This window comes from Ovis canadensis, chromosome 1, assembly GCF_042477335.2.
Source record: "Ovis canadensis isolate MfBH-ARS-UI-01 breed Bighorn chromosome 1, ARS-UI_OviCan_v2, whole genome shotgun sequence".
Taxonomy (NCBI): Eukaryota; Metazoa; Chordata; class Mammalia; order Artiodactyla; family Bovidae; genus Ovis; species Ovis canadensis.
In genome coordinates, this window is record NC_091245.1 from 233,572,455 (window position 1) to 233,597,920 (window position 25,466).

Below are 25,466 nucleotides of genomic sequence, written 5' to 3' on the forward strand. Positions count from 1 at the left end.
TTGTTAAACCTACAGGCAAAACAGTTGGTAACTCAGCAGCCATCTCCCACTGATTCATACTTCCTATCTTAAGCACTACCTGGATTGCTATTGAGATACTGGTGATTTGTATGAAAACAATACACTATAAAGCAATTATGAGTCAACTGTAAGTAGTTGCTTTCAAGATGTGGGGATGCTTTTAGATAACCTCTCAACTGTTTCCTGATTTGTGAATAGAAAAATCTGTGGTAGTTTCAAGGTGTGGCAGATGAGCAATATCCGGTTCTGTGTGCGTGTGACACTGTCACTTCGAGGAAACATTTTCCTAAGACAAAACTAGGCCTCCAGTTAGTTTAATGTCACAACGTAAGTGTTAAATCAATCCTTCCCTGGTGGCTCAGAGGTTAAAGCGTCTGCCTGGAATGCAGGAGACCTGGGTTCGATTCCTGGGTTGGGAAGATCCCCTGGAGAAGGCAATGGCACCCCACTCCAGTACTCTTACTTGGAGAATCCCATGGATGGAGGAGCCTGGTAGGCTACAGTCCATGGGGTCACTAAGAGTCGGACACGACTGAGCGACTTCACCTTCACTTTCAAAGCATCCTACGGTGGGCTTGGAGAAAGCTTGTTTTCAGTTCAATTCAATTCAGTCCAGTTGCTCAGTCCTGTCTGACTCTTTGGGACCCCATGGACTGCAGCAGCCAGTTTTAGTTACATAGTCAAGTGTTATTTATTTTCACTGTAACAACCAGTGTTACATTGAACCAGGGAAAAGCAGTATTATGATAAAATCTTTGAATGTTGTCTTGGAAAGAACACTGGATTGGTCATCAGAAGAGCCAGAATTCTAACCTAACCCTGCCACTCAATATAAATTCTTTACCTGAAATCTTTCGTTTCTCTGGATTCCCGTTTCCTCACATTTAGTGTGGTTCTTGTCACTCTTTTGAATTCTCCTGATGGCTGGTCTGTCTTCCACTCTTTGATCTGAGCACTTAGCATAACATAGTTCAGTGGGTACTCACTAGAGATGTGTTGAAATAACTGTTTCCAAATCTACAAAGTTTCACATTGAGGCATTTTTCTTTCTTGAAACTATATATGTAAGATCTGTTATTAAATCAGACATGACTGAGTGACTTCACTTTCACTCTTCACTTTCATGCATTGGAGAAGGAAATGGCAACCCACTCCAGTGTTCTTGCCTGGAGAATTCCAGGGACTGGGGAGCCTGATGGGCTGCTGTCCATGGGGTCGCACAGAGTCAGACACGAATGAAACGACTTAGCAGCAGCAGCAGCAGGGGTACCTTTACAGAGAATATATCTTGTGGACAGCACCTTAACTAAATCAAAATTAACCAAGATTTGAACATCACGTGCCCTTTGCTATGAAGCTTAGAAAAAGATTCAGCATCATCTATGGATTATTCTTAGGAAAATATGAATCTAATAATAAAGCACTGACAACTTCAAATTAAGGAACATGCTGTGAAACAGTTGACCTGGAGTCATGAAAAAATACCATAAAAGACGAAAATCACAGGGAATTTTTCTAAAAGTTGTGACAAGGAAGGGAACAATATGAGGCTCACTTATTTTTATTTTACAATGTTCTAAATGTCTAATGTGGTCCTCAGATTCCCAGAAGTTACTTCCTATTCCCACTAAGAAGACAAATATGTAGGGTGCTTCAGAAAAGCTGATTTCTTACTATTTCTTATTTCTTATTATTCCTAAAAGTTTCTTATTATTCCTAAAAGAAAGCATGCTGAATGCTTATTGGAAATAGAAAACACTGCTAAATGAAGTCAGCTACTAAATTGTTCAAAATTGTAGCTGTCAACCTTAAGAGGAAAATGGAATAATTTTTTAAATGTCATTTTTAGGGATTTGCTGGGCCCTTTGTATTTTTAATTGCCTAGGCCCAGTTAGAGGGAAACAGTAACAATGAAACTACTGGAAAGGTTTAAGGAAATAAATGTTCTTCATGTTATTCTGATTTATAGCTCTTGATTTTTTTGAGGCAGTCCAATCACTGGTTCCCTTCTGTAGTGCCAGGCTTACATCCTCCTGTCAGCAATCTTAGCAGGAACAAGCACCTTTCTCTCCCCCTGGCCAGGATTACAGAGTCCTGACTGGCTTTTGTCCTGAACCAATCACGAGGAGGAAGTAGGGGTTGGGGTGGGAGGTGCTGGGGAAGAGGTCAGACCCACCCTAAACACCTGCGCTGAGAATGGAGAAGCTGTGGGTCCCTGCTGCTGCTGCTAAGTCGCTTCAGTCGTGTCCGACTCAGTGTGACTCCATAGATGGCAGCCCACCAGGCTCCCCCATTCCTGGGATTCTCCAGGCAAGAACACTGGAGTGGGTTGCCATTTCCTTCTCCAGCGCATGAAAGTGAAAAGTGAAAGGGAAGTCGCTCAGTCATGTCTGAGACCCCATGGACTGCAGCCTACCAGGCCCCTCTGTCTATGGGATTTTCCAGGCAAGAGTACTGGAGTGGGGTGCCATTGCCTCCTCTGAGTGGGTCCCTAGGGAAAAGGAAAGAAGGGAGACAGTGGCAGGCAGGCTGAAACACAGATGGCCACTGTTCACTCTCAGTAGTCTCATATGTCTCTGTCCCGGACCTGTCTCCCTCTGCCTAAAATGCTCTTCCACACTCACCCTTCAGACAAATACCTATCTGACTTTTAAAACCTAAATCTCTCATCACCTTCTTGTTACCACCTTCTTTGTCCATAAGATTACTCTTCTCTCAGAACCATTTCTGTCCTTTGTCCCTGTGTTTATTATTAGACTGAATTGGATTTGTTTTCAAAACAATTAATTGCAATTATATAAGTAATATCTATTCACTATCAAAAAATTTAAAGAGTAATATCACTCAAAGAGTGGCCCATGGGCAGGGACCAATCTGAATTGTTTGTTACAGTCATCAATCAGTACAGAAACTGAGAGCAAGTGTCTAAAACTTGTTAAGGCAATTTGACAGAACTGTGTCTGTGTGTGTGCTAAATCTAATAATAAACAATTCAGCCTTGCATTTTAATTTCATTTTACTGGTAATTCATTTCTATGTGGTTAATGCACATGTCAGAGAAGGTAATGGCACCCCACTCCAGTACTCTTGCCTGAAAAATCCCACAGATGGAGGAGCCTGGTAGGTTGCAGTCCATGGGGTTGCTAAGACTGAGCGACTTCCCTTTCACTTTTCACTTTCATGCATTGGAGAAGGAAATGGCAACCCACTCCAGTGTTCTTGCCTGGAGAATTCCAGGGACGGGGGAGCCTGGTGGGCTGCTGTCTATGGGGTCGTACAGAGTCGAACACGACTGAATCGACTTGGCAGCTCCATGTGCTAAGTCGCTTCAGTCGTGTCCGACTCTGTGCGACCCCATGGACTGTAGCCCACCAGGCTCCTCTGTACATGGGATTTTCTGAGCAAGAATACTGGAGTGGGTTGCCATTTCCTTCTCCAGGGGATCTTCCAGACCCAGGGCTTGAACTTGTGTCTCCCTTAGCTCCTGCATTGGCAGGAAGATTCTTTATCACTTGAGCTACCTGGGAAGCCATTAGTGGTGAGAAAACAGCTTATTGTTTAACTAATTTAAGCAAATTCAGTAATTTGCCTCAAGTTGCATGGATATTGAGTGACAGGAATTTCTTTTTCCTTAGTAATTTAACTCTAGAATCTTCAGTACTTTCTGCTGTTGGGTTCTACTTCCTCCATACTGAAATTAGCAAAAGATGTAAAATTACCCAATGTGTTTTAAAGCCTTACTGCTCAGAATAGCTCTTAGACTGGCAGTATCAGCATCACTTGGGAGGCTTTTTTAAGAAATGGGGCTTTTAGGCTCCACCCAGGTAATCTGTATACATCTTAAAGTTTGAGAAGCATTTCTTAAAGAATACCAGGAAATGACAAATCTCAATGCATTAGCTTTCTATAACTGCTATTTAAAATTACAACAAATTTAGTGACTTAAAGCAACAAAAATTTATATTATTTTACAGTTTTTCAAGTTAGAAGTCCTAAATCAGTTTCAGTGGGTCAAAATCCAGGGGTTGATGGGGTCACACTTTCTTGATGTGGTCTGTTTGGAAATCATGCCAATAAGCTTTTAAAGACTGGCTGAGCAGTTTCTGACATTAAATATTATGAATAAATCCATCCAGAAACTGGCTTGATTGGATTATTTGCAATCAGTAGATATTTACTGAGTAGCTATTTGCGGCCTCATCTTTGGACCTTAGTTTCCTTCTTTGAATAAAAGAGATGAGACTAGATACTAACTTCAAAAGCAAACCTGTGGTTTCATTAGCTTTACAGTTTATCAAACTGGCACTGGCCTTTTAACTCTCAATCACATATTCCCAGTTTCTGGACACACCTCCAAATACTGTCTCAGAGCCTCTGTCCACACAGTCACCAAACGACATCACTGTATAATTTCTTTGAATTCCTGTCCCTTTATTGCAATTCTCTGGGTATAGCAGTTCCAACGAGCCTCCTGGTCCCCAGCCCAGGCCTATGCAGAACAGAGGTTGTGGCCTATTAAGCACCCTGTGAGGACATAGAATAGAGCAGAAGTGGAAACGCGACTGATCTACCAAGTGTTGCAAAAATAACAGGATAAATTGGGACCTGTAGCTTCTACTAGGGAGAGAGGGCTGTGGTGGTAGAACAGACACTAGAGGATAGACTGACCTCTAGATGGGAAGAAGGCAGGACCAGGCAGCCTATGGAAGGCCCTGGGAGAAAAGCACGCAGATCAGCCTGCAAGCTCTGAGTAAGTATCTACCATATACACAGTGTCTTATAGGTTTCTGTGGAGAATGTCAATAAATGCAAAAATGGTCCTATTTTTAAGGAGTTAATAAACTCACCCATGAAGTAATCAGGTAACTGCATGATAGTATGGAATCATGTGTCAGAATGTATACTAGGAGGGAGTCCAAAGAAGGAGAAAATTAATAAAAGGTAGGTCAGGTGGAGGAGGCCCCTGGTAAAAGGTAGGGAATTTCATCGCTATCTCAAAAAAAAAAAAATGTTTAACATAAAGGAGGAGTTAGAATATTGTAGACACGAGAAATGGAAGCAGGGTTAAATGTGAAGTCAGGAAGGTAAGCAACATATTGGTGAGGAGACAGATCCAGCTGATCTTGGTTCAGGTTGAAACAGGGGAATAAGGTAAGGTGGTAATGCGATGAGGAAATGAGTAACAGGGCAAGTTTAGATTGTGGAAAGCCTCAATTGCCAAAAAGTATTGATTTCTATTATCTCCAACATTTTTTTTTTTTTTTTGAGGAAGTGGAAGTAAGCTGATATTCAAGAGCAATTTAGAGATGTCCGGAGAAGGCGATGGCACCCCACTCCAGTACTCTTGCCTGGAAAATCCCATGGATGGAGGAGCCTGGTAGGCTGCAGTCCATGGGGTCTCAAAGAGTTGGACACGACTGAGCGACTTCCCTTTCACTTTTCACTTTCATGCATTGGAGAAGGAAATGGCAACCCACTCCAGTGTTCTTGCCTGGAGAATCCCAGGGACGGGAGAGCCTGGTGGGCTGCCGTCTGTGGGGTCACACAGAGTCAGACACCACTGAAGTGACTTAGCAGCAGGATGCATTAAGGATGGGAGAGACTGGAGGCAGGAAGACCATTTAGAAAGCTACTATGGTGGTCCAGGCATGAGAGAACAGCAGATATATAGAAAGACAGGCAGATTCAAGGAAGGAACAACAAGACTTAGTGACTAAAATACAATAAAGAAGAAATAACCAAAGGACAGTCTGCAGTTCAAGATGTCTGAATAACCAGAGTCAAAGAATTTTAGACCTACAAGGGCTCCAGTTGGATCACTTTATGAGAAAATGGGTGGTTGTTTAAGTGTCAGAACTAGTTCTCCACAGAGCCAGCAGTGGGATGATCAAGCCAGTGTTACAAGATTTACCAAGCAGTACATGCCTTAATAAATCATTTTCAGTCCCAACCACTGGACCACCAGGGAATTCCCCAGAATGACTCTTTCTAGAGATCAAATTGCCAACATCCGCTGGATTATGGAAAAAGCAAGAGAGTTCCAGAAAAACATCTATTTCTCCTTTATTGACTATGCCAAAGCCTTTGACTGTGTAGATCACAATAAACTATGGAAAATTCTGAAAGAGATGGGAATACCAGACCACCTGACCTGCCTCTTGAGAAATCTGTATGCAGGTCATGAAGCAACAGTTAGAATGGGACATGGAACAACAGACTGGTTCCAAATAGGAAAAGGACTACGTCAAGGCTGTATATTGTCACCCTGCTTATTTAACTTCTATGCAGAGTACATCATGAGAAACGCTGGGCTGGAAGAAGCACAAGCTGGAATCAAGATTGCCAGGAGAAATATCAATCACCTCAGATATGCAGATGACACCACCCTTATGGCAGAAAGTGAAGAGGAGCTAAAAAGCCGCTTGATGAAAGTGAAAGAGGAGAGTGAAAAAGTTGGCTTAAAGCTCAACATTCAGAAAACAAAGATCATGGCATCTGGTCCCATCACTTCATGGGAAATAGATGGGGAAACAGTAGAAACAGTATCAGACTTTATATTTTGGGGCTCCAAAATCACTGCAGATGGTGATTGCAGCCATGAAATTAAAAGATGCTTACTCCTTGGAAGAAAAGTTATGACCAACCTAGATAGTATATTCAAAAGCAGAGACATTACTTTGCCAACTAAGGTGCATCTAGTCAAGGCTATGGCTTTTCCTGTGGTCATGTATGGTTGTGAGAGTTGGACTGTGAAGAAGGCTGAGCGCCGAAGAATTGATGCTTTTGCACTGTGGTGTTGGAGAAGGCTCTTGAGAGTCCCTTGGACTGCAAGGAGATCCAACCAGTCCATTCTGAAGGAAATCAACCCTCGGATTTCTTTGGAAGGAATGATGCTAAAGCTGAAGCTCCAGTACTTTGGCCACCTCATGTGAAGAGTTGACTCATTGGAAAAGACTCTGATGCTGGGACGGATTGGGGGCAGGAGGAGAAGGGGACGACCGAGGATGAGATGGCTGGATGGCATCACGGACTCGATGGTCGTCAGTCTGAGTGAACTCTGGGAGATGGTGATGGACAGGGAGGCCTGGCATGCTGCAATTCATGGGGTCGCAAAGAGTTGGACACGACTGAGCGACTGAACTGAACTGAACTGAATGATGAGAGCAACCTGATCAGAATGTGTTGTCATATAACTGCCACAGGACTAAATGAAAAATAGACATGTAACTACATGAATCGTTCCTGTGTGAAGTCAGATTCTGCCAGGAGCCAGAGTGAGGAATTCCACCTGTGACAAGGTCATGCAGCAAGAGCTCTGATGGCAAGGCTAATCAGACCTCAGGTTTTCCCCCTGGAATTTCCTGAGCATCCACCCCCCCAAAAATAAGAATCTGCCTGCTTTTCCACTTTTCTAATATTCTCTAGAAAAAGTCAACTCAGGGCTTTAGTCTTCTGCATTTGAAAGGGATGTGTCAGTTAACCCCCTCTGATAGCACTCTAGCTTGCCTACCAGGTTCCCCAGACCGCTTACAGCTTGTGAATTGCTTACAGCCCCTCAACCGGGAGAGGCACAAAGCTTAAAAGCATCTTAAAGATACAGAGCCTTTTCTAAGAGTTAAAAATTATATTGGTAGAGGGTTTTCACTGTTGACTCAAATGACTGCTGCCAGGCCTCCATATTCTTTATCTTTTAGGCACCTGGAAGGATGTTACTCAATGTAAGCAGGATGTAGAAAAAGATACATAGTAGTTTTGATGTTAGCAACATTAGACTTTTGAGTTAATTACTTTTCTCTTTGTTATATATCACTGCACTCCTCTTGTATCCTTGCTATGTAAGAATGTAACTTTATTTAGTGCTTTCTGAGAGTGGCACCAGATTTTGGGAAGATCAACACAAATAAGTCCTCTGGTTGACAAACCCTTATCAGAAAAAAGGCTGTAAAATGTTATTTGGCCCTTTTGGCTGGAAGATGATGTAAATTACCTAAGACTTGTGTATACAACTAGGTATGCAGAGAGAAAAGCCTGGTTTTGATAAGAGTTTGGACTGTTAACGCTGCATAACTTTGTGTTACCCATTGATCTCCATGTTTTATCAAAAGTATTAAAGGCCTTCTGAACAATAAAGGATTGGACCAGTTTCTCGGACTAGTCTCTCGGCCCGGTTTCTTGGGAATCTGGCTCCCCCCGTGTCTCTCTCTCTCTCTCCTTTTCCCTCCCTCTGTTCTTTACTCTAATCTCAGGCTGAATTTCCACCTGGGGTGCAGAGGCTCGCCAAGTCTACTTACTTGCCCTGGCTGTTAAGACCCACACGAAAGGGAGCCTAAGGCGAGGCACCCTTAGATACTCAAGCGAGCGCCGGTGGCCCAACGTAAATGGTGCAACTTCCTTGTCTGGAATTTTATTGGTCTTCCGCGTAATCCAAGCTATTCAGCCCTCTTCCTCCACTTAATCTTCCTACTACACTATTTCTTCCTAATCTAATCTTATATTAATAAATAAATAAGTTTTCCTCACCGATTCTGTCCACCCTTTGAATTCCCTGGATCCACCGGGGCTGGACCCCGGCAAGATTCTTTCTGATTTCTGCTGTGAATAGAAACTTGATTAACAATTTCTTAAGGTTTTAAGTGCTCCCTGTTGACATGAACCATAACGACTTATCCCTTCTCTAACTGCTTTTTGCATGTACTGGTCACCTTGATATTTGTCTCTGAGTGTACCATTCCCTTTATTAAGAGTGTACCTCCTTCTTGATAGGGGACTTACACTTCATTTGCTCTTAGCCTAAATTAGTGTTGTGTTTTGAAACTGCTAGTCCACTTATGGTTAGCCAATTGCTGAAGAAATTAATGAAATTTTTTGGATTAAAGAACCTGAAAGTTTAAATAATGAAAAATATACTCCCCTGGGAGACTGCAGAGACTAATGGAATGAGAACTGACTTAAGCATCAGAAATATGCTTCTTCATTAGCCTCAGGGAGGCCACAGATAACTCCATTTTTCTCTTCAGTCATCATCTGAAGCCTGCAGGTCTTGGTAAGTTAAAATGCAACTTTAATTATCACTGATATCCTTTCAGACATGGGTTAACAAAGGGTCAACTAAGAGGACTACCGTTAAGAAAGAATATACAAGATATTTGGAGAAGGGACTGGCAATCCACTCCAGTATTCTTGCCTGGAGAATCCCATGGACAGAGGAGCCTGGCAGGCTGCAATCCCTACAGAGTCTGACATGGCTGAGCGTCTAACACGTCAAACTTGTAGAATAGTTTGAGTGGTTATGCACTTCTGGAAGTCACTGCCAGACACAGGAGGAGGGCAACAGGGAAGTCCACTGGGAAAAGATACCAGGAGTGGAGCAAGCCACCCGTCCTTCTCCCAGAATGCCTCACTCCTATGCTTATGAACTTTTTTAGATTAATCATGGACCTAGAGGTTAAAAATGTATTCTAAAATAATGGGTTGGCCAAAAAGTTCATTTGGGTTTTTCCATACAAACTTTTTGGCCAACCCAATACATCAAGACATCACCAAGTCAGCTTACCGGAGAAGCATGGTGGAAGATTCTCTAAATATTAGAAAAATGTTACATTAAAAAAATCTTACATTACTCTCAAGTCATTACAAATACAGGTGATGATTTCACTGAAGCTCAGTGTTTTGACGAAGCATATTACCAATTAGGTTTTAATTTTTTTTCCGTTTTTACTTTGAAATAATTGAAGCATTCCCCACTTGATACTGACACAATTGCATACTAGATGATCAGAACCATACCATCAATTAGTTTTTAAAGATTTCAAAGTTGGTTACAGCATTTTAGATCCCTGTTGAATATTGAAGAGGGACGTTTCCCTGGAAGCAGCCTAGTCACAAAGGTGAAGGTGAGGAGCAGAGAGGTCAGGTATCTTGATTTGAGCGATGTTTCTCAATCCTGGTGAACATTCCAGTCACCTTCACCATGGGCAAAATTCAACCACTGGCTGGGGCTACTGCAAATATTAATGGCTACAAGTAAGACTCAGGGATCAGTATGTTTCCTCTGGATAATTCTCTACTGGTTCAGTGGTTTGGACTATTTTTTCCACTGCTAAGGGTCTAGATTCAATCCCTGGTCAGGGAACTAAAATCCCCACAAGCTGCTGTGATGTGGCCAAAAACAAATAAAAGCTCCTCTGAAGATCCTTAGGTGCAGCCAGAGTTCAGAAATACTGGTGTAAAGTTGATTTAATGCTTTTTTTAAAATGAGGATTTTGAATATGTTTTGCTTTTGTGATGTCACTGACAAATATTTTAATGTATTCAAACTCTCTTTGCTCTATTTAGAGAAGTTTCAATTCGCTTTCTACAATTAATCCAAGTAAGCCTTAAAACTGAGCTATATAATAGGCGATGGGGCGTCTTATCTCCAGACCATGTCTCCTAGGGTCAAGCGTGGGATAAAAAATGGAGTAAACCCGGACATACTCCTTTCCCTCCAGCTCTAGCTTCTAGTAGTTTGGATCAGCATCCCTGTTTTTACTTCAAACTTCAGGAAATTTGGAGAACTACTAATATCACAGAGAGAATACATATATAAAGGGGACAGATTTCTCCCATATTACTAATTGCAATAACCAGGCAGGAATACATAGACTCCCTTCTGGGCATAATCATATTACCTCTGTAAGGGCTCGCCCTAAAACTATTTTTGGAAACTAGGGATTTTCCAGATTAGCGAAAGCTGTGGCGCTGTCAACTGGCTCAGGCCTATGTTTCATAATCTAAGCCGCTAAAGCAGTCGCCCTCGCAGTCAATACGAAGCCTTCGCCCTACTTCCGTACCTCTGGGAATCACAGGCTCTCGGGGAACTTTCTTTTCTCCCTTGGAACTGAAGTAGTTCACATTCCTGTTTTCTAAAAATACTGTAAAGCAACCGTCTCCAGATTCCTTGCGGGTCACTTTAAATTACAAGTTCGTCCGTACACGACACTGGAGTAACCACTTACACCCGCCAATGCGGGCGAAGGTCGATCCGACGCCTCCCTTTGTACTCGCTGAACCTGCGCCACCCAAATGCGGAAAGTTAGGAGAGGAAGAGAGACGGGAGCACACAGACGCATGTTCTAGAGAAATTATCAAAACTGTGCAGGGGTTACAGTAAATTTGCGGACTCGAAGTTGGCGATACGGTATCTCGTAAAGCTCCCTTATTACTCTTTTGATTAAAAATATTACATACGAGGCGAGGCGGTTTGAGGTTGTGTTAGTAAGTAGACCACGTCCCCAGCCACTCTGGGGAACCAACAGGGAGGTCACCCAGGTCACCCGACGGTCCCACCCAGGGGCCTCTGCTCCGCGGCCGGCGAGGGCGTAGGCTCAGCGGGCGGAGACAACGCCTAAAGGGACTAGTTGGCACGCCGACCGGGCGTGGTGACGTCAGGGCGGAAGCGCACGCTGCGTGAAGCGGCCAGAACCCGGCGGTCACGGGAATATCCGTCGCGCCGAGAACGCTGGTTAGTCTCACTTCGGGTTCCGGCTGCGTTGGGCGTGCGTGCAGCTCGCTGAGACTATGGCGTCCGGGCCTCACCCGACCGCTACCACTGCCACCGCCGTCTCGTCTGCTGCCCCTAGCGCGGGCGGCTCAAGCTCCGGCACGACGACCACGACGACGACCACGACGGGAGGGATCCTGATCGGCGACCGTCTCTACTCGGAAGTTTCGCTCACCATCGATCACTCGCTGATTCCGGAGGAGCGGCTCTCGCCCACCCCTTCCATGCAGGACGGGCTCGACCTGCCCAGTGAGACAGACTTGCGCATCCTGGGCTGCGAGCTCATCCAGGCCGCCGGCATTCTCCTCCGGCTTCCGCAGGTCAGTGATCCGGCCCCGGGCCGACAGGCGCGCCTCCCCTCCCCGCCTTCCCCTCCGCTGCCTTCCGGTACTACCAGGACCCGGCCGCGTGGGAGGTCACCCCCTGGGGTTCTCCAGCCGCGGGTCGCAGCCAGAGCGCGGGAGGGCGCTTGCGATGGGAGGACGGCCCAGGAGCTGTTCGCGGTGGGGAGGGGGAGGGGAGTGAGCGGAGGCACAAAATGGCGGCGGCGCCTGGTGCGGGCCCGCCTGACCCCTGCGCTTCCGTTCTCTTCTCTTGTCTGCAGGTGGCGATGGCAACGGGTCAGGTGTTGTTTCATCGTTTTTTCTACTCCAAGTCTTTCGTCAAACACAGTTTCGAGGTAAGCAGGGCGGGGGCGGGTGACGGGGGATTTCTCCATCCGGAAATGGGAAGGAAGGAGGGGGTAGTGTCAGTGGCCAGCCTTTGCAGAAAGGGAGTGGTTAGTTTTAGGCCTTTGTACCTAGCTCTCACCCATAGGGGAGTAGGGACTCTTGGAGAGAGAGTTTGAGAATCAGAAGATGGAGCCTGAGTCCAGGTGCCTTATTATCAAGAATTTGCATTTTCAATCAAATGGAGAGCACCTATGAGATTGAGTTTGGCTCCGGATTGAAAATTAAGGGGAATAAGGACTTCCCTGGTGGCTCAGACCATAAAGCCTACAATGTCGTAGGCCCGGGTTCTATCCCTGGGTCGGGAAGATCCTCTGGAGAAGGAAATGGCAGCCCCTACTCCCGTACTCTTGCCTGGAAAATCCCGTGGACAGAGGTGCCTGGTAGGCTACAGTCCATGGGGTCGCAAAGAGTCAACAGGACTGAGCGACTAAACTTTGTTTTAGGCAATAAAAGAAACGTCACACTAGCATAAATTTATGTCCTAGAAATGTCAACTGTATTTTTATTTCACCAAATGTCCCAGTTGTGTCTGAAAGTTTTTTCATTAGAATAAGTTCTGTAGACTTTGAGAGGGGCACTTCTTTCTAACTTTACTCCTGCAGTGCCATAATCTAACAGTTCTTATTGGCTCTTTTTTTTTTCCAGATTGTTGCCATGGCATGTATTAATCTTGCATCAAAAATTGAAGAAGCACCTAGAAGAATAAGAGATGTGATTAATGTATTTCACCACCTCCGCCAGTTAAGAGGAAAAAGGTAAGATTGGCATTATTGAATGCAGCATCTCTTGCTACTACTGAACTGTGCACCAATCATGTCAAAACATTCTTTCCTCTCAAAACTGATGCAAGGGAAAACTGACTTTAATTTAGGTGTTAAAATTCACATAGGAACACTGATAATTTGACAAACCACAGTTAACCAGTTATTTGAAGTTTGTAGAGGCAGTTGTGTTTATGGACAATCCTAACAGTGCTGTGAAGCCAGTCCTGTGGTTTTAAGATTAAACAAGAAAGGGAGTATGTTTGTCTCAAGTGTGAGTGTGTTCTGTAAGTTATTTTTCCCCTCCCTTCTCTGTAAGACTGAAGGCTGGAAGTTTAAATGCTGCAGTTCAAGTTAATATTGTGGTGAAGTTTTGTGTAGACTGTCTTACCACTGGAAGTTCCAGTTAATTCTTGACCAATTGAGGTTGGCTTTTGTTAGAATACTTCTCAACATTGAACTACGATATCCCCCATAATACCGGATCTGAAAGGACTGCAGGATGATAAAGTTTGGAGTCAAAGGGATTAAACAGGTATTTTGTTTTGGTCAGATAACAGTCTCAGTGAGTGGGCTGCATTTAGATAGGGCCCATTTATCTGATCTAGTAAGAAAATAGAAACCAAAATAGTGTTGTTTTATAGGTGGAAGCCTGCTAACATTTTATGTGTTCTAGTGAGGCAGTACCAAAAAGTTTTAGTTAGAGTGCGGCTTGTGTCTACAGATGACTTCTTGTGTCTACAGATGACTTATAATACTAGATGCTTCTAGTACATAGTGTAGATTAGTTCTTCTGTTCACTTTTTGAGGAAGTTGTTGTGATATTAGATAAACTTTAGTACTGAGTTTGAAAGGAAGTCAGTTATAAAAAGATTTTAGTCATTTTGGGGTTGGGCATTGGTTAGTACCAAATTAATAGCTTCCGTGAGTGGTCCTTGTTAGTTGAATCTGTAAATTGTTGGTAATGGAACTATTTAGAGACAAGCGAATAGTAAGTAAGTAGCCTTGAAATGATCAGTCAGTCTACTTAGATTGAAATATTGTTACCCAGATAGTTTTCACAGCGGTTTTCAGTTTTCTTATATTCTTTATTCTGTTCTTTTCTCATTCACCTTATTCAGGGATAGACTAACTTTGTAATTGCATTTAAAAATGTCTTTTAGCTTCTTAGTGAGGAATCCCTGAAACTTGGAAAGTTTTCAAATTGATAATTTAGTATGGTCTGAGCTAAAATTTATATTTAGATCTAGTAGACTGTTAAGGATGTTTAAACAGTGACACTAATAAAAAGATTCTTTAGTCAAAGGATTCTGTTTGCTTAAAGGAAATAGTTTTCTGTTAGTATCCTTTGAACCGTTTTGCTATTATCATTTATTATCTACTTTGAAATTTTTCTTTGAGATGGAGTATTCTTCCTTGATGTTAGAGTAGGTTCTCTTAACTGTGAAAACCTTGGAATGTAAAATATCTCACCTGATTTGACTGTTGTGTCGGGTTTTTTTTTTCCCCCCTTTTGGTCATTATTACAGAAATTGATTGTGTCTCCATCTTAGAAGTCTGATTACAGCATGAAATTTAAAGGGAGTTGTTAATTGCATGGAAGCCTTTTTTAAAAAAAGCAAGATGTAAAAGTGTTTCTATGCATATTACAAGTTTACTCAGACAGGTAGCTTGTATATGTTATTAACTTCAACTCTTTTTTCCCTTGCAACCGACTATACAGCGACCAGCTACATTTACCAAAGCCTGGGTGATGTGGAGTGGTACATAGCGATGAAGCTGTCGTCATGGCAACAGTGAGTGAAGTATCGAAAATCCCCAAGGAGAAGCCAGTGCTCTGAGAATAGGTCACTGGAATCGGGGACTAACAGGTTGGCCACTGGTGAACCATTTAGAAAAACTCCTGTTTCTTGTTATAAGCGTTTGTCTTTGCTGTCCAAGTTATTAGAATGATAGCTTAGTAATTTTTTTGATTAATGTCATTAGAAGAGTACTATTAATATCACTTTAGCTAAGTAAAGTGTATCAGTTTGTCTTAGTGGTATTATTTTAGTTTGTGCATAGCTTTAAATTGTAGTGTGACCTTGCTAATAACAAGCATCAGTTTTGTAGCCTTTAAAAAAAGTTGCTGTATTTCAGTGCTGACTGATATTAGAATTACTGGAGGAGCTTTTATGAAGAACTGATGCCCGAGCCCCATTCTGAATTATGTGATTTTCTTTTTTTTTGCCTTTTCATTTTTTTGTAGTTTGAGAATGTTTTTTTAAGCTCAGAAAGATTTTTTTTTTTTTCATTTCAATAGTTCCCAATTATACTTTGCTTTTTGAGATGCAGCATATTCCTGGCAAATTAAGGGTTTTCCGTAGTTTTAAGGCACCTAGCTTCATATCGTAAGGCTTGTCTAAAAGAAGACAAATATTCAAAGACTACAACAACCCACTTGTTGAATGTGGTGTGGTATTTTCAACATGCATATAGATCATAGATTATAGAGTTGGAACCGTCTTAAGTGATCTTGTCATTTAGTCCAGTCTTCATCCAGTTTATTTTGGTGGCTCTAAAAGATGGCCTTCAGTTTGTTTAAACACTGCCAAAGAAAGAATGTTCCTTTGAAGTAAGAATTACTAAATTCTGTATGTTGAAAACAGTCTGCCTTCTTGTACTATTGATCTCCTTTAAGTATATAGTCTCAAAGAATTTGTTCCACATTTTCTTGGTCCTTTGTACCATATGAGTATGAGAAACCATGTTTGAATCTCCTAAATTTGTTGTTGTGGTTGTATTTTTGAGATCATGCTAAAGGAAAGATAGCTAATCTGAGACCCCATAATAAACTTCAAATGATCAAAACCCAAAACTTTGCACTAAGATTAAATTTTGAGAATTGTTCTTTTCATATAAATTAATCTGAAAAAGTCTGACAAAAGCAGAGGAGTTGGAGTTAGGTTTAGGTGTTTTTTTTTTTTTTATCATGAAAATTACTTTTTTCTGAGCAGATGAAAGTTTCTTTTAAGCAGGTTTTTTTTTTAAGATTTTATAATGTTAACTTCTTCAAACTTTTATTGGAAAGAAAGTTTACCTAATTGATGAACAAATTCTAGCAAACCTTAATTAAATTTGATGTACTTGTTGCCAGGTAAAGTGTGAATAGATACTTTGTTAATACAAAGAAACAATTTACTTAGGCAATTTGAACCTTTTCTTACTACTCCTGTTTGGGGATACAATTGTGATACAAAGTAATCTTTGTAAGTAGTATAAGTTACATGTTCATTGAGCCTCCTTTCATTGTGAAGTAAAACCACGTCTGAACAGTGAAGGTATCAGATTATATATATCTACAAAGTTGACTTTGAAGATTGCAAGTAGTTACTGTTGTCTAAGCAAGAAGTTGAGTAGGTAGTTGAATTGAATAGGTAGTGGGTTTGGTTTCCCTAATTGGTTTAATATTGGGATTTTGACACCAAAATATGTGAAAGTAAAGATTATAGAGAATAGATAGAAAATAACTAATTTACTTAAGCAGAATTAGTAATTAAACCTGATTAAGAACCAGACAATAGCCATAATTCAAATGTTGAGTTGGTTGATTGTAAGAAAATGAATTTCTAACAGAATTTGAAATAAACCCTTAAAGCAAGTTTGGTAAGAGATACAATAAATTTGTTCAACATAAACAGGAAAAAATGAGACAATTTTCATAATAATTTCATAAGGATTCTAATGGTGCAGTTTACTGTTTGAGTTGCACCTTAAGTGTTAAGAATGTGGTGTGTAACTATACCACCAGAGGCATTCTGTCTCCTAATGACTATCTGGTGAAAGGGTCATCAGATAACTGGTCCATTGGTTAAAGAGTTATTCTTTAAGTAGATTTCACTTTTCCCCAGATTTCCTGTGATAACATTTGAAAAATCATAAACCTTAAGATACTTGGAACACATTTTTGTGTACACATTTGTTTCTCAGTCGCTAAGTCAACTCTTTGTGACTCAATGAACTGCAGCGCAACAGGCTTCCCTGTCCTCATTTGAATTAAATTTGATTTTTTCCAAAGAACAGTGAACTTGTAGCCTGTTTGTCCTGATAAAATGTGTTCATTATTTATATTTTCATGTTAGAAATCAGTACCCTCCCCAACTGAAAGGTGTGGCTTCATTTCTCACCTTTCAAAGCTGTAAAAACTGAATTGAGTGAAGGCCACTTTGAGCATTAACAGGCTGTTCTCCATCTTGTCAGCTTTGCCAACTTTGTCTTATATCCAACTTGACAGTATAGAAAAGTTAGAAATAGTTAAGCGTTCCAGTTTTATGGTTTGAAACAGGAGAAAGAAAGGAAAATAAATAACTGCTGACTTTTTTACCCTGGTAACATATATTACAGGGTAATATAGCTGATTTCAGATTCTTTTCTGATTTTCAAGTGGATATATAGTGTAAAATTATGAGATTAAATTTTTTGGTATTTGGTGTCCATAGTAAAAGGAGAAGTGGGGCAGTGTTCAGAAGGACTATCTTTAAAATGTTGTGTCCTGCCTAGAACAAAAACTCTTGAATATTTTGGCTGAAAATCAGTATGGGGGAGAATATTTACATACTCTACCCATGTTAAAATCAGCTTCTAAATAAAAGTGGTTTTTTGTTGGTTGGCTCTAAGAATGTAACAAATGAAGGACGTTGGTCCATTTCATACACTTTAAGAAGAGAAATTCCAAGTCCTGACTGACTTCTCATTAAGAAACTAGTTTTCAATTTTAAGACTTAAATTTAAAACAGTTTCTTAATTAAAATAAATTTTCCCCCAAAGCACTGAACCACAGATATATTGCCTCTCTCATAACTTTTAAAGCTGTCAAAATTTTGCTCTGGCCAGAGACCTTACATGCTGTTTTATTTCTTCATTATGGTTGGTCCTCCTTTCTCTTTTGCATTGTGTACTAAAGATGCTGCCTGATAACTCTGAACAAATTTTGGCCTGGTTTTATTGATCACTTTGAGTGTTAAATCTGATTCTTAAAAACATTTCTTTGGTAATTGAGCTGAATCTTTAGTTTATTAACAGAGGCTCTTAGATCAGTTTATTTATTCCCCATTTAGGGGAATCTGAATTAGCTACCCACCCTATTTTTCCCTAATTTTAGTTTTGGTCTTAAACTAATCATGAGTTGATATTTTGTAAAATCACTCTTATGAAAAGTCTTCATAATACATATTTTCAAGAGCTATGAAGTCTTTGTAATACATATATTCAAGAGCGCATTAATTTTGTTTCTAGCCTTTGGAGACTAATGAGATTGTGAAAATCAGGCTGTCGGTTATGTAGTATAAATACATCTGGATGAAAAAAATCAAGGATACATATAAGAACATTAGACTGAATTTTTTTTCATTTCAGGGTTTTGTTAGTAAACTAGGAAGTGAGTCTAGAAAGTATATATTTAATTAGCATAACTTGGACAGCACAAGATCAATGCTTTTAACTTGTTTGCAGGAGTTTAAAAAGCTGGTTTCTGTTGCCAATAGTTGGTTGGAAGGGAAAATGGAGATACCACAAATAAAATTTTTGGGATGTGCAAAACAGTTTTGATTTTATTTCTTACAAACTATAGGACTCCAAGCCCCCTGATCCTTGATCAGAACTACATTAACACCAAAAATCAAGTTATCAAGGCAGAGAGGAGGGTGCTAAAGGAATTGGGATTTTGTGTTCATGTCAAGCATCCCCATAAGGTGAGTTGTAGAGTACAGAAATTATATTCGTAAGTATTAGGGTTTTGTTCTTTTAAAATTTTATTTTTTGCAAATTTATCTTTGAACACTAACCATTGGTTTTAAAAAGCACTTTTTGGGCATTGAAATATGATCAGTAAAATGAGAAAGTCTTGGGTTCAGATCTTAACTTTTTATTGTGTGGGCATAGATAAGTTCTTTTTGCTTCAGAGGTAACCCAGTGTTCATACTAGAGAATGGAGATTTTTACATATTAGCCATGGAATGAATAAACACGTGTGTCTGCAGCAGTACCTGGTGGTGTGTTACCCCGTTGCATAGTGAAATGGCTTAGAGTGTGTGGCTGCTCACTATCAGCATCATTGAGTGTTCTTGGGTTTCTCCAGTGTCTCTGGGCTTCCATATGCTCAATATAAGCCATAGCACAATGATAGTGAGAGCTCGGGGGGCAGGACCATCTGCACATAGAAATGTGTTTCTGCCATTAGCTGTGTGACCCTGGCAGAAAACTCTGTGCCTCAGATTCCACATCTCTAAAATTGTGAAATGAGAATGATGATGATAATGGTCCAGAAAGATCTGAGCTGAGGTAAACTCATTTTGAGTTTTTAAAATTTATCACACTTTAGTATGGTAAGCTTCAGTGTAGAAATGTTTCGTTACTCACTATAATACCCACTCTGAGTTGTGCATAGTATGTACCATACACATTGTGTAACTTTAAAACAGTCTCTAGGGTGTTTGTACCTTTGGAAATAAAGTGAAGTAATCAGTTCCTGTCACATGAAAAATTAGATACTGTTCTTAGATGATTTAACTTCTTTTTTCCTGTACAATTTTGGAACATTTCATGTCCACATGAACTTTAGCAACAAAAACCTACATTGATTATCAGGTACATTTTAGGTTGGTCTGTATTATTCATGCAGTTTTTATGAATTAAAACTTGCTCCTAACATTTTCAGTTACTTATGTTCATTGAACTCTGTACTTTGAAAGAACTTCCAATATGCTAAACTAAGTTTTTTTCCCTTGTCCTTCAGATCATTGTTATGTATTTACAAGTCTTAGAATGTGAACGTAATCAAACCCTGGTTCAAACTGCCTGGTAAGTTGCTTTTTTACATTTCTTTCCTAGCCAGGAAAACAGAAGCAGAAATAAAGTAAGTTTCATTTTCCCTTTCCAAAATAATGAGATAAGTTTGTTTTGGTGCTTTTTGTTTTTTTGTTTTTTAATCAAAAGGTAAATAATGCTTATTTCTGCTTCCTGTTTTCTTGGCTTGACTAATTACTTTTAATGGAGAACTCAATTTAACTTTGTTCTTTTTTCTACTCTTTAATTAAAGGGTAGTCCATGATGGTAAGTCATAGAACTCTGCCCTCTGCACTTCAGCCCATGACCTCAGGATGGCCTGATTGGCTGCCCTGCTCTCCAGCCAATCCAGTGCAAGCTCTCATCCGAGATTCACTGAAGTGGTCCATATCCATCTGGCAGCATCTTCTAGTTCTGTCGGGTTGTCAAAAGGATTTGTATATTTGTTTCTAGAAGTAACTATTCAACATGCCTATGTATTTAATGTATACCTGTAACTATCAAAATGAATAGTTCATTTTTGATAGATTTGTTGTCCAGCCATTATGACTTAAATGATTTTTGCTAGGAGTTTGACTAGATTTCTATTTTTAGTATGTGTAGCATGAATTCTACCAGTGGAAGCAGCTTAAAATGGGCACCATTCCCATTCTTGATGAATGTATAGCTGCTGGGCTATTGGAGGCAATGGTATTAGAAGTAAGAAGTGCTTCATTTTAAAGAGCTGTTAATTTTAACATAGAACTCTAAAACTTAGATTTTAGAGATATAGATGTGTGATTTGTAGTGCTTATTTAAAGTTAAAACAAGGAGTTTGTGGTTCAGCCACAACTACTGTCTTAAGACTGTTGATGTGCAGTACTTAAGTGATGTAATTCTTAATGTTCTGGACTTAACGACTGCCATGCTTCTTTATTAGTAATACTAGAAAAGTCTCATTGCTTTTATAAAATGCATGACTTTGATATATGTTCTATAAAACAAATTTTTAGCAGTTTTCATGGGTTAAGGAATTTTTTAAGAAACAGTCTTTTAGTTTAACGTTTTGAACAATTTGTAAAATTTATTCAGTACTTTAGGAATATTGTGGGGAGGGTTCACTATTATAAAAGTCCAGTAATTTATTAACTGAAGTAGTTACTGCTTTTATTTATATTTTAGTCACACTTGTATATAAACAAGGCTGTTATATATATATTTGCTCTTCACTTCCCAACCTAGGTTTTCTGAACTAGCTTAGTTTTCTTAATTTGGTGCGTGCTTACTGAAAATGCCTTTTTATCCCTATCACAGTATTGAATTTTTGAAAGAACTTGATTGACACTGCTTTTCATTGTGGATAAAGGAGAGAGATGGTCAATAATTAATGGCTTGAAGTATTGTTGGAGTGGTTTATCATTTCTGAAACTAATGATGTCAGAACTTTCAGAGCATTGCTTTTCATAGAATTGTTTTTTTTTTTTTAACTGTTCTATGTGGAGTAATAATATGGAATTATTTTAAAGGACTTCGGTCTTATTTAGGAGACATGAAGAATGATTCTAGTGTTAAAATTCTTATCTCTTACTGCTTTTTGAGTTAAGAATTGTTATATGCTAGAATACTGAAAATACAAATATGAGAAGAAAAAAGAATAAAGTAGATTGAGTCTCCAATTTTATGTAAGCTTCAGAGGAACTGATTTGTTTACATACAAAGCTTATGGTTGAAATATTTTTCAGGAATTATATGAATGACAGTCTTCGAACCAATGTATTTGTTCGATTTCAACCAGAGACTATTGCATGTGCTTGCATCTACCTTGCAGCTAGAGCTCTTCAGGTAGGTGGATATATAGAGAGAGACATAAATCTTGTATAGTCTAATAGGATAAATCACAGGAATTAGCAGTTCTAATAAAAACAATGATCTGTTTTATGGTTTAGATTCCATTGCCAACTCGTCCCCATTGGTTTCTTCTTTTTGGTACTACGGAAGAGGAGATCCAAGAAATCTGCATAGAAACGCTTAGGCTTTATACCAGAAAAAAGGTAATTCTGTTTACCACTATTTGTGTTAACATTTTGTCAGTGCTAAGAGTGTAAAAGAGAAATACTAATTTCACTTTCTTCCAACAGCCAAACTATGAATTGCTGGAAAAAGAAGTAGAGAAAAGAAAAGTTGCCTTACAAGAAGCCAAACTAAAAGCAAAGGGATTGAATCCTGATGGAACTCCAGCCCTTTCAACTCTCGGTGGATTTTCTCCAGCGTCTAAACCATGTAAGGTTAATAACCTAAGCACTGTGAATGTGTGGTTATTAGAAAGTTTTGGCATTTCACAGTTGCATAGAAACAGTGATTCCTATTTTCTCTCTTGACAGACAACTAAGGACTGATAATTGAATGGTACTTGGTTACAGTTAGAAACTTATTTGGCCTTCTGTAAAATCTAATAGTTAACATGCCTTAATGTTCTTTTAAAAGCATCACCAAGAGAAGTAAAAACTGAAGAGAAGTCACCTATTTCTGTTAATGTGAAGACAATAAAAAAAGAACCTGAGGATAGACAACAGGCTTCTAAAAGCCCTTACAATGGGTGAGTACACTTGAGTTTAGAAAAATGGCCTGAGGAATCTTTTTATGTATTTAATTTCTAACACTATGTACATAACTAAAAAATTGTGTGTGTGTTTTTTTAAGTGTAAGAAAAGACAGCAAGAGAAGTAGAAATAGCAGAAGCGCAAGTCGATCAAGGTCAAGAACACGATCACGTTCTAGATCACATACCCCAAGAAGACAGTAAGTAAATACTTGTTGGGGAAAGCAGTCTTATTTGGAGTCTTTAAGGTTATGGTTTAAAAAGAAAAAAATTGCCCATGGACTGTTATCAAAATTAGGCTAGGTTTAATACAGGGTAAATTGTCCGAAATGAGTTTAGAGATATGCTCTGTAGGCATGTGGCTTTTTTGTTTTGTGGTAGCATATGGTATTCTATTCTGGTTTTGCTTTTGTTTTCTGGAGAGGTGTACAGCCTGCCAACCACTTACTACTAATGAAGAATCAGGTCAACTATAGCCAAAGAATTTTCCCTAGTTAACTTTATAATTAGATGGCCAGCTACTTGTGGCTCTTCCGTGGTTCTTTTGAGCATATGGGAGATAATTCAATAAATAGCTAGGACACTAAAAACGAATTACTCCCTTCCCTAGAATACAGACATGGTATATTTATGATTTGTTTAATATGTTAACAGGCTGAAGGAGAGGTAGTGAGGGGTGGGGAAGTTTATTAAACATCTTTAGTCTGGTCTGTCACTGATAGAGTGGTTTTATTTTGAACCTGCTATGAGCACCACCAAAAATATTTGCTCCCAGTAGAAACTGACTCTCAACCTCAAATTTTTATTATCTAAGTTATAACAATAGGCGGAGTCGATCTGGAACATACAGCTCGAGATCAAGAAGCAGGTCCCGCAGTCACAGTGAAAGCCCAAGACGACATCATAATCATGGTTCTCCTCACCTTAAAGCCAAGCATACCAGAGATGATTTAAAAAGTTCAAATAGACATGGTCATAAAAGGAAAAAGTCTCGTTCTCGATCTCAGAGCAAGTCTCGGGATCACTCAGATGCTGTCAAGAAACACAGGCATGAAAGGGGACATCATAGGGACAGGCGTGAAAGATCTCGCTCCTTTGAGAGGTCCCACAAAGGCAAGCACCATGGTGGCAGTCGCTCAGGACATGGCAGGCACAGACGCTGACTTTCTTCCTTTGAGCCTGCATCAACTCCTGATTTTGCCTATCTACAGTGTGATGTATGGACTCATAATCAAAATATTAAAAGCAAACTGATTAGGATTTGATTTCTTAAACCCTCTAGGTCTCTAGAAACACTGAGGACATTTTCTTTTGAAAAGAACTATGTTTTTTTTTGTTTTTTTTTGTTTTTTTTTTTTGCACATAAAATGCCCTAGCAGTATCTAATTGAAAACCATGGTCAGGTTCAATTGTAATTATTATAGTTGTGTATTGTTTATTGCTATAAGAACTGGAGCGTGAATTCTGTAAAAATGTATCTTATTTTTATACAGATAAAATTGCAGACACTGTTCTATTTAAGTGGTTATTTGTTTAAATGATGGTGAATACTTTCTTAACACTGGTTTGTCTGCATGTGTAAAGATTTTTACAAGAAAATAAAATACAAATCTTGTTTTTCTAAATTGCTTCAATCTTATTTAAATAAATTATTAAAAAGAAAAGTTTTTGATAGTAAAATGCCTGTACTGATTTTCTGACAGACCTGTTTCTTTCCTTGTTACATAAAGTTTGAGATTAAAATGTAATTCTTACCTGCACTGAGCTTTCTTAGAAATCTTCCTTGTATAGGTGGAAAAAGCAAATGGGTTTGGCCCAACAGTGTAACATTACATGTTTTTTACATGTTTTATTGCAGCATGAAATGTAAGTCAAAATTTGATTTGCACATAAATGGGTACCATAAGGTTATTTAAGTCAGGTTTAAGTACTGTTTTGAAGGTGAGTAAGTCAGAATTTTCAACAGGATGGCAAATTAGCACCAGTTATTCAGCTCTTAAGTTTTTCTTTAGGTATTTAGGCTAGGAGGTGAGCCCATCCCCCAACTCCTCCCACTGCGTCCCCCATCCTGTCTGGCTGTTCAAAGGAATATCTGATCACAAATCCAGAAGTTGTATAGCCAAGGGTATTTTTTAAATTATTTGAGAGTTCTCTTAATATTTTGGAAGTCAATTTAGAGACCTTAAAAAGCCATAATAAAATGCTGCTTTATAGTTAAAAAGTTTTCCATTAAAATTTTCATCCATCTTGATTACTTACCTTGTCCACTAGACTTGGCTCCAAATGATTTGTTGCTGTTTCAAAAAATCAAACACACCCACAAAGAGATGAAGATTTACTGCCATAAGGATGTGTAAAGTAGTTACAACTTCTGAAGAGGATGCCAAAGAAGATTTCCAAATACGTTCTGCAGTGGTGGGCAGTGGGGCTGGAAAAAGTAGAAGGCCTCACGGGGAGACGAGATTCACTTGGAAATAAAAATGTCGGTATGGTACGGTGACATTCCTAACTAAAAACTAACATGGCCTAGCATGACCTCGGAGAAGTCAATGGCAACCCACTCCAGTGTCCTTGCCTGGAGGATACCAGGGATGGGGGAGCCTGGTGGGCTGCCATCTATGGGGTGAACAGAGTTGGACACGACTGAAGCGACTTAGCAGCAGCAGCAGCATGACCTAGTGTAACTGAGCAACTTCTGGAAAGGTAATAGTTCATTGTTTCTACATGGGCTTTTATGGCACATTGCTAATCTGTAACAGTATTTTTAAAGAGCTTAAACTGCCTCTAAATATATAGTGACATGTCTTTCCAAGACCAACATTGAAGAAAGGCAAATGACCTGTTGAAAAATCCTGAGTTCTTACTAGTGTAGCAATTCTTACTGTATCCTTGTTTGGAAAGAGCATGTAGGTGAAGGGTGTTTGTGAAGATGGAAGATAAAGAAGATACACCTGCATGTGAGGTAAGAGCTGTATGCTACAGGTTGCTTTGGAATGATTACTTTTTTCCTT

General features: G+C 39.7%; 2 protein-coding genes and 1 non-coding gene across 5 annotated transcripts in view; all 3 read left to right on the top strand.

The window, feature by feature from the left end:
• The window catches only part of VEPH1 (ventricular zone expressed PH domain containing 1), a 384,254-nt gene extending 376,103 nt beyond the window's left edge, over nt 1-8,151 (top strand). The window contains exon 14 of the mRNA XM_069561395.1: nt 5,290-8,151. Coding sequence (XP_069417496.1) covers nt 5,290-5,307 — 18 coding nt within the window. The 3' untranslated portion in view covers nt 5,308-8,151. The remainder of the gene's footprint in view (nt 1-5,289) is intronic.
• Nucleotides 369-440, top strand: TRNAS-GGA (transfer RNA serine (anticodon GGA)). Its single transcript has one exon. It is a non-coding gene; the product is annotated as a tRNA-Ser (tRNA).
• A 1,570-nt stretch (nt 8,152-9,721) lies between the features above and the next one.
• On the top strand, nt 9,722-24,080 carry CCNL1 (cyclin L1). 3 transcript variants are annotated; one of them, XR_011250814.1, is made up of 11 exons: nt 9,722-11,883; nt 12,168-12,242; nt 12,940-13,049; nt 18,664-18,784; nt 19,828-19,947; nt 21,599-21,698; nt 21,803-21,907; nt 21,995-22,136; nt 22,341-22,452; nt 22,557-22,655; nt 23,270-24,080. XR_011250814.1 is itself a non-coding variant. In XM_069561489.1 (11 exons), the coding sequence occupies exons 1-11, from the start codon at nt 11,581-11,583 to the stop codon at nt 23,616-23,618; spliced, it is 1,581 nt and encodes a 526-aa protein (XP_069417590.1). In that variant the 5' UTR covers nt 9,722-11,580; the 3' UTR covers nt 23,619-24,080. The 3 variants fall into 3 exon arrangements, 2 of the variants coding, with proteins under 2 accessions (XP_069417590.1, XP_069417600.1); XM_069561489.1 differs by having other exon boundaries at nt 19,828-19,892; XM_069561499.1 differs by lacking the exons at nt 21,803-21,907; nt 21,995-22,136; nt 22,341-22,452; nt 22,557-22,655; nt 23,270-24,080 and adding an exon at nt 20,131-20,144 and having other exon boundaries at nt 19,828-19,892; nt 21,599-21,693.
• Nucleotides 24,081-25,466: the final 1,386 nt, after the last annotated feature.

Coding starts and splice junctions, on each gene's coding strand:
- CCNL1 (XM_069561489.1), top strand. CDS start 11,581: ATGGCGTCCGGGCCTCACCCGACCGCTACCACTGCCACCGCCGTCTCG. Junction 21,699..21,802: donor TTGCAGCTAGAGCTCTTCAG/GTAGGTGGATAT, acceptor TTTATGGTTTAG/ATTCCATTGCCAACTCGTCC. Junction 21,908..21,994: donor GGCTTTATACCAGAAAAAAG/GTAATTCTGTTT, acceptor TTCTTCCAACAG/CCAAACTATGAATTGCTGGA.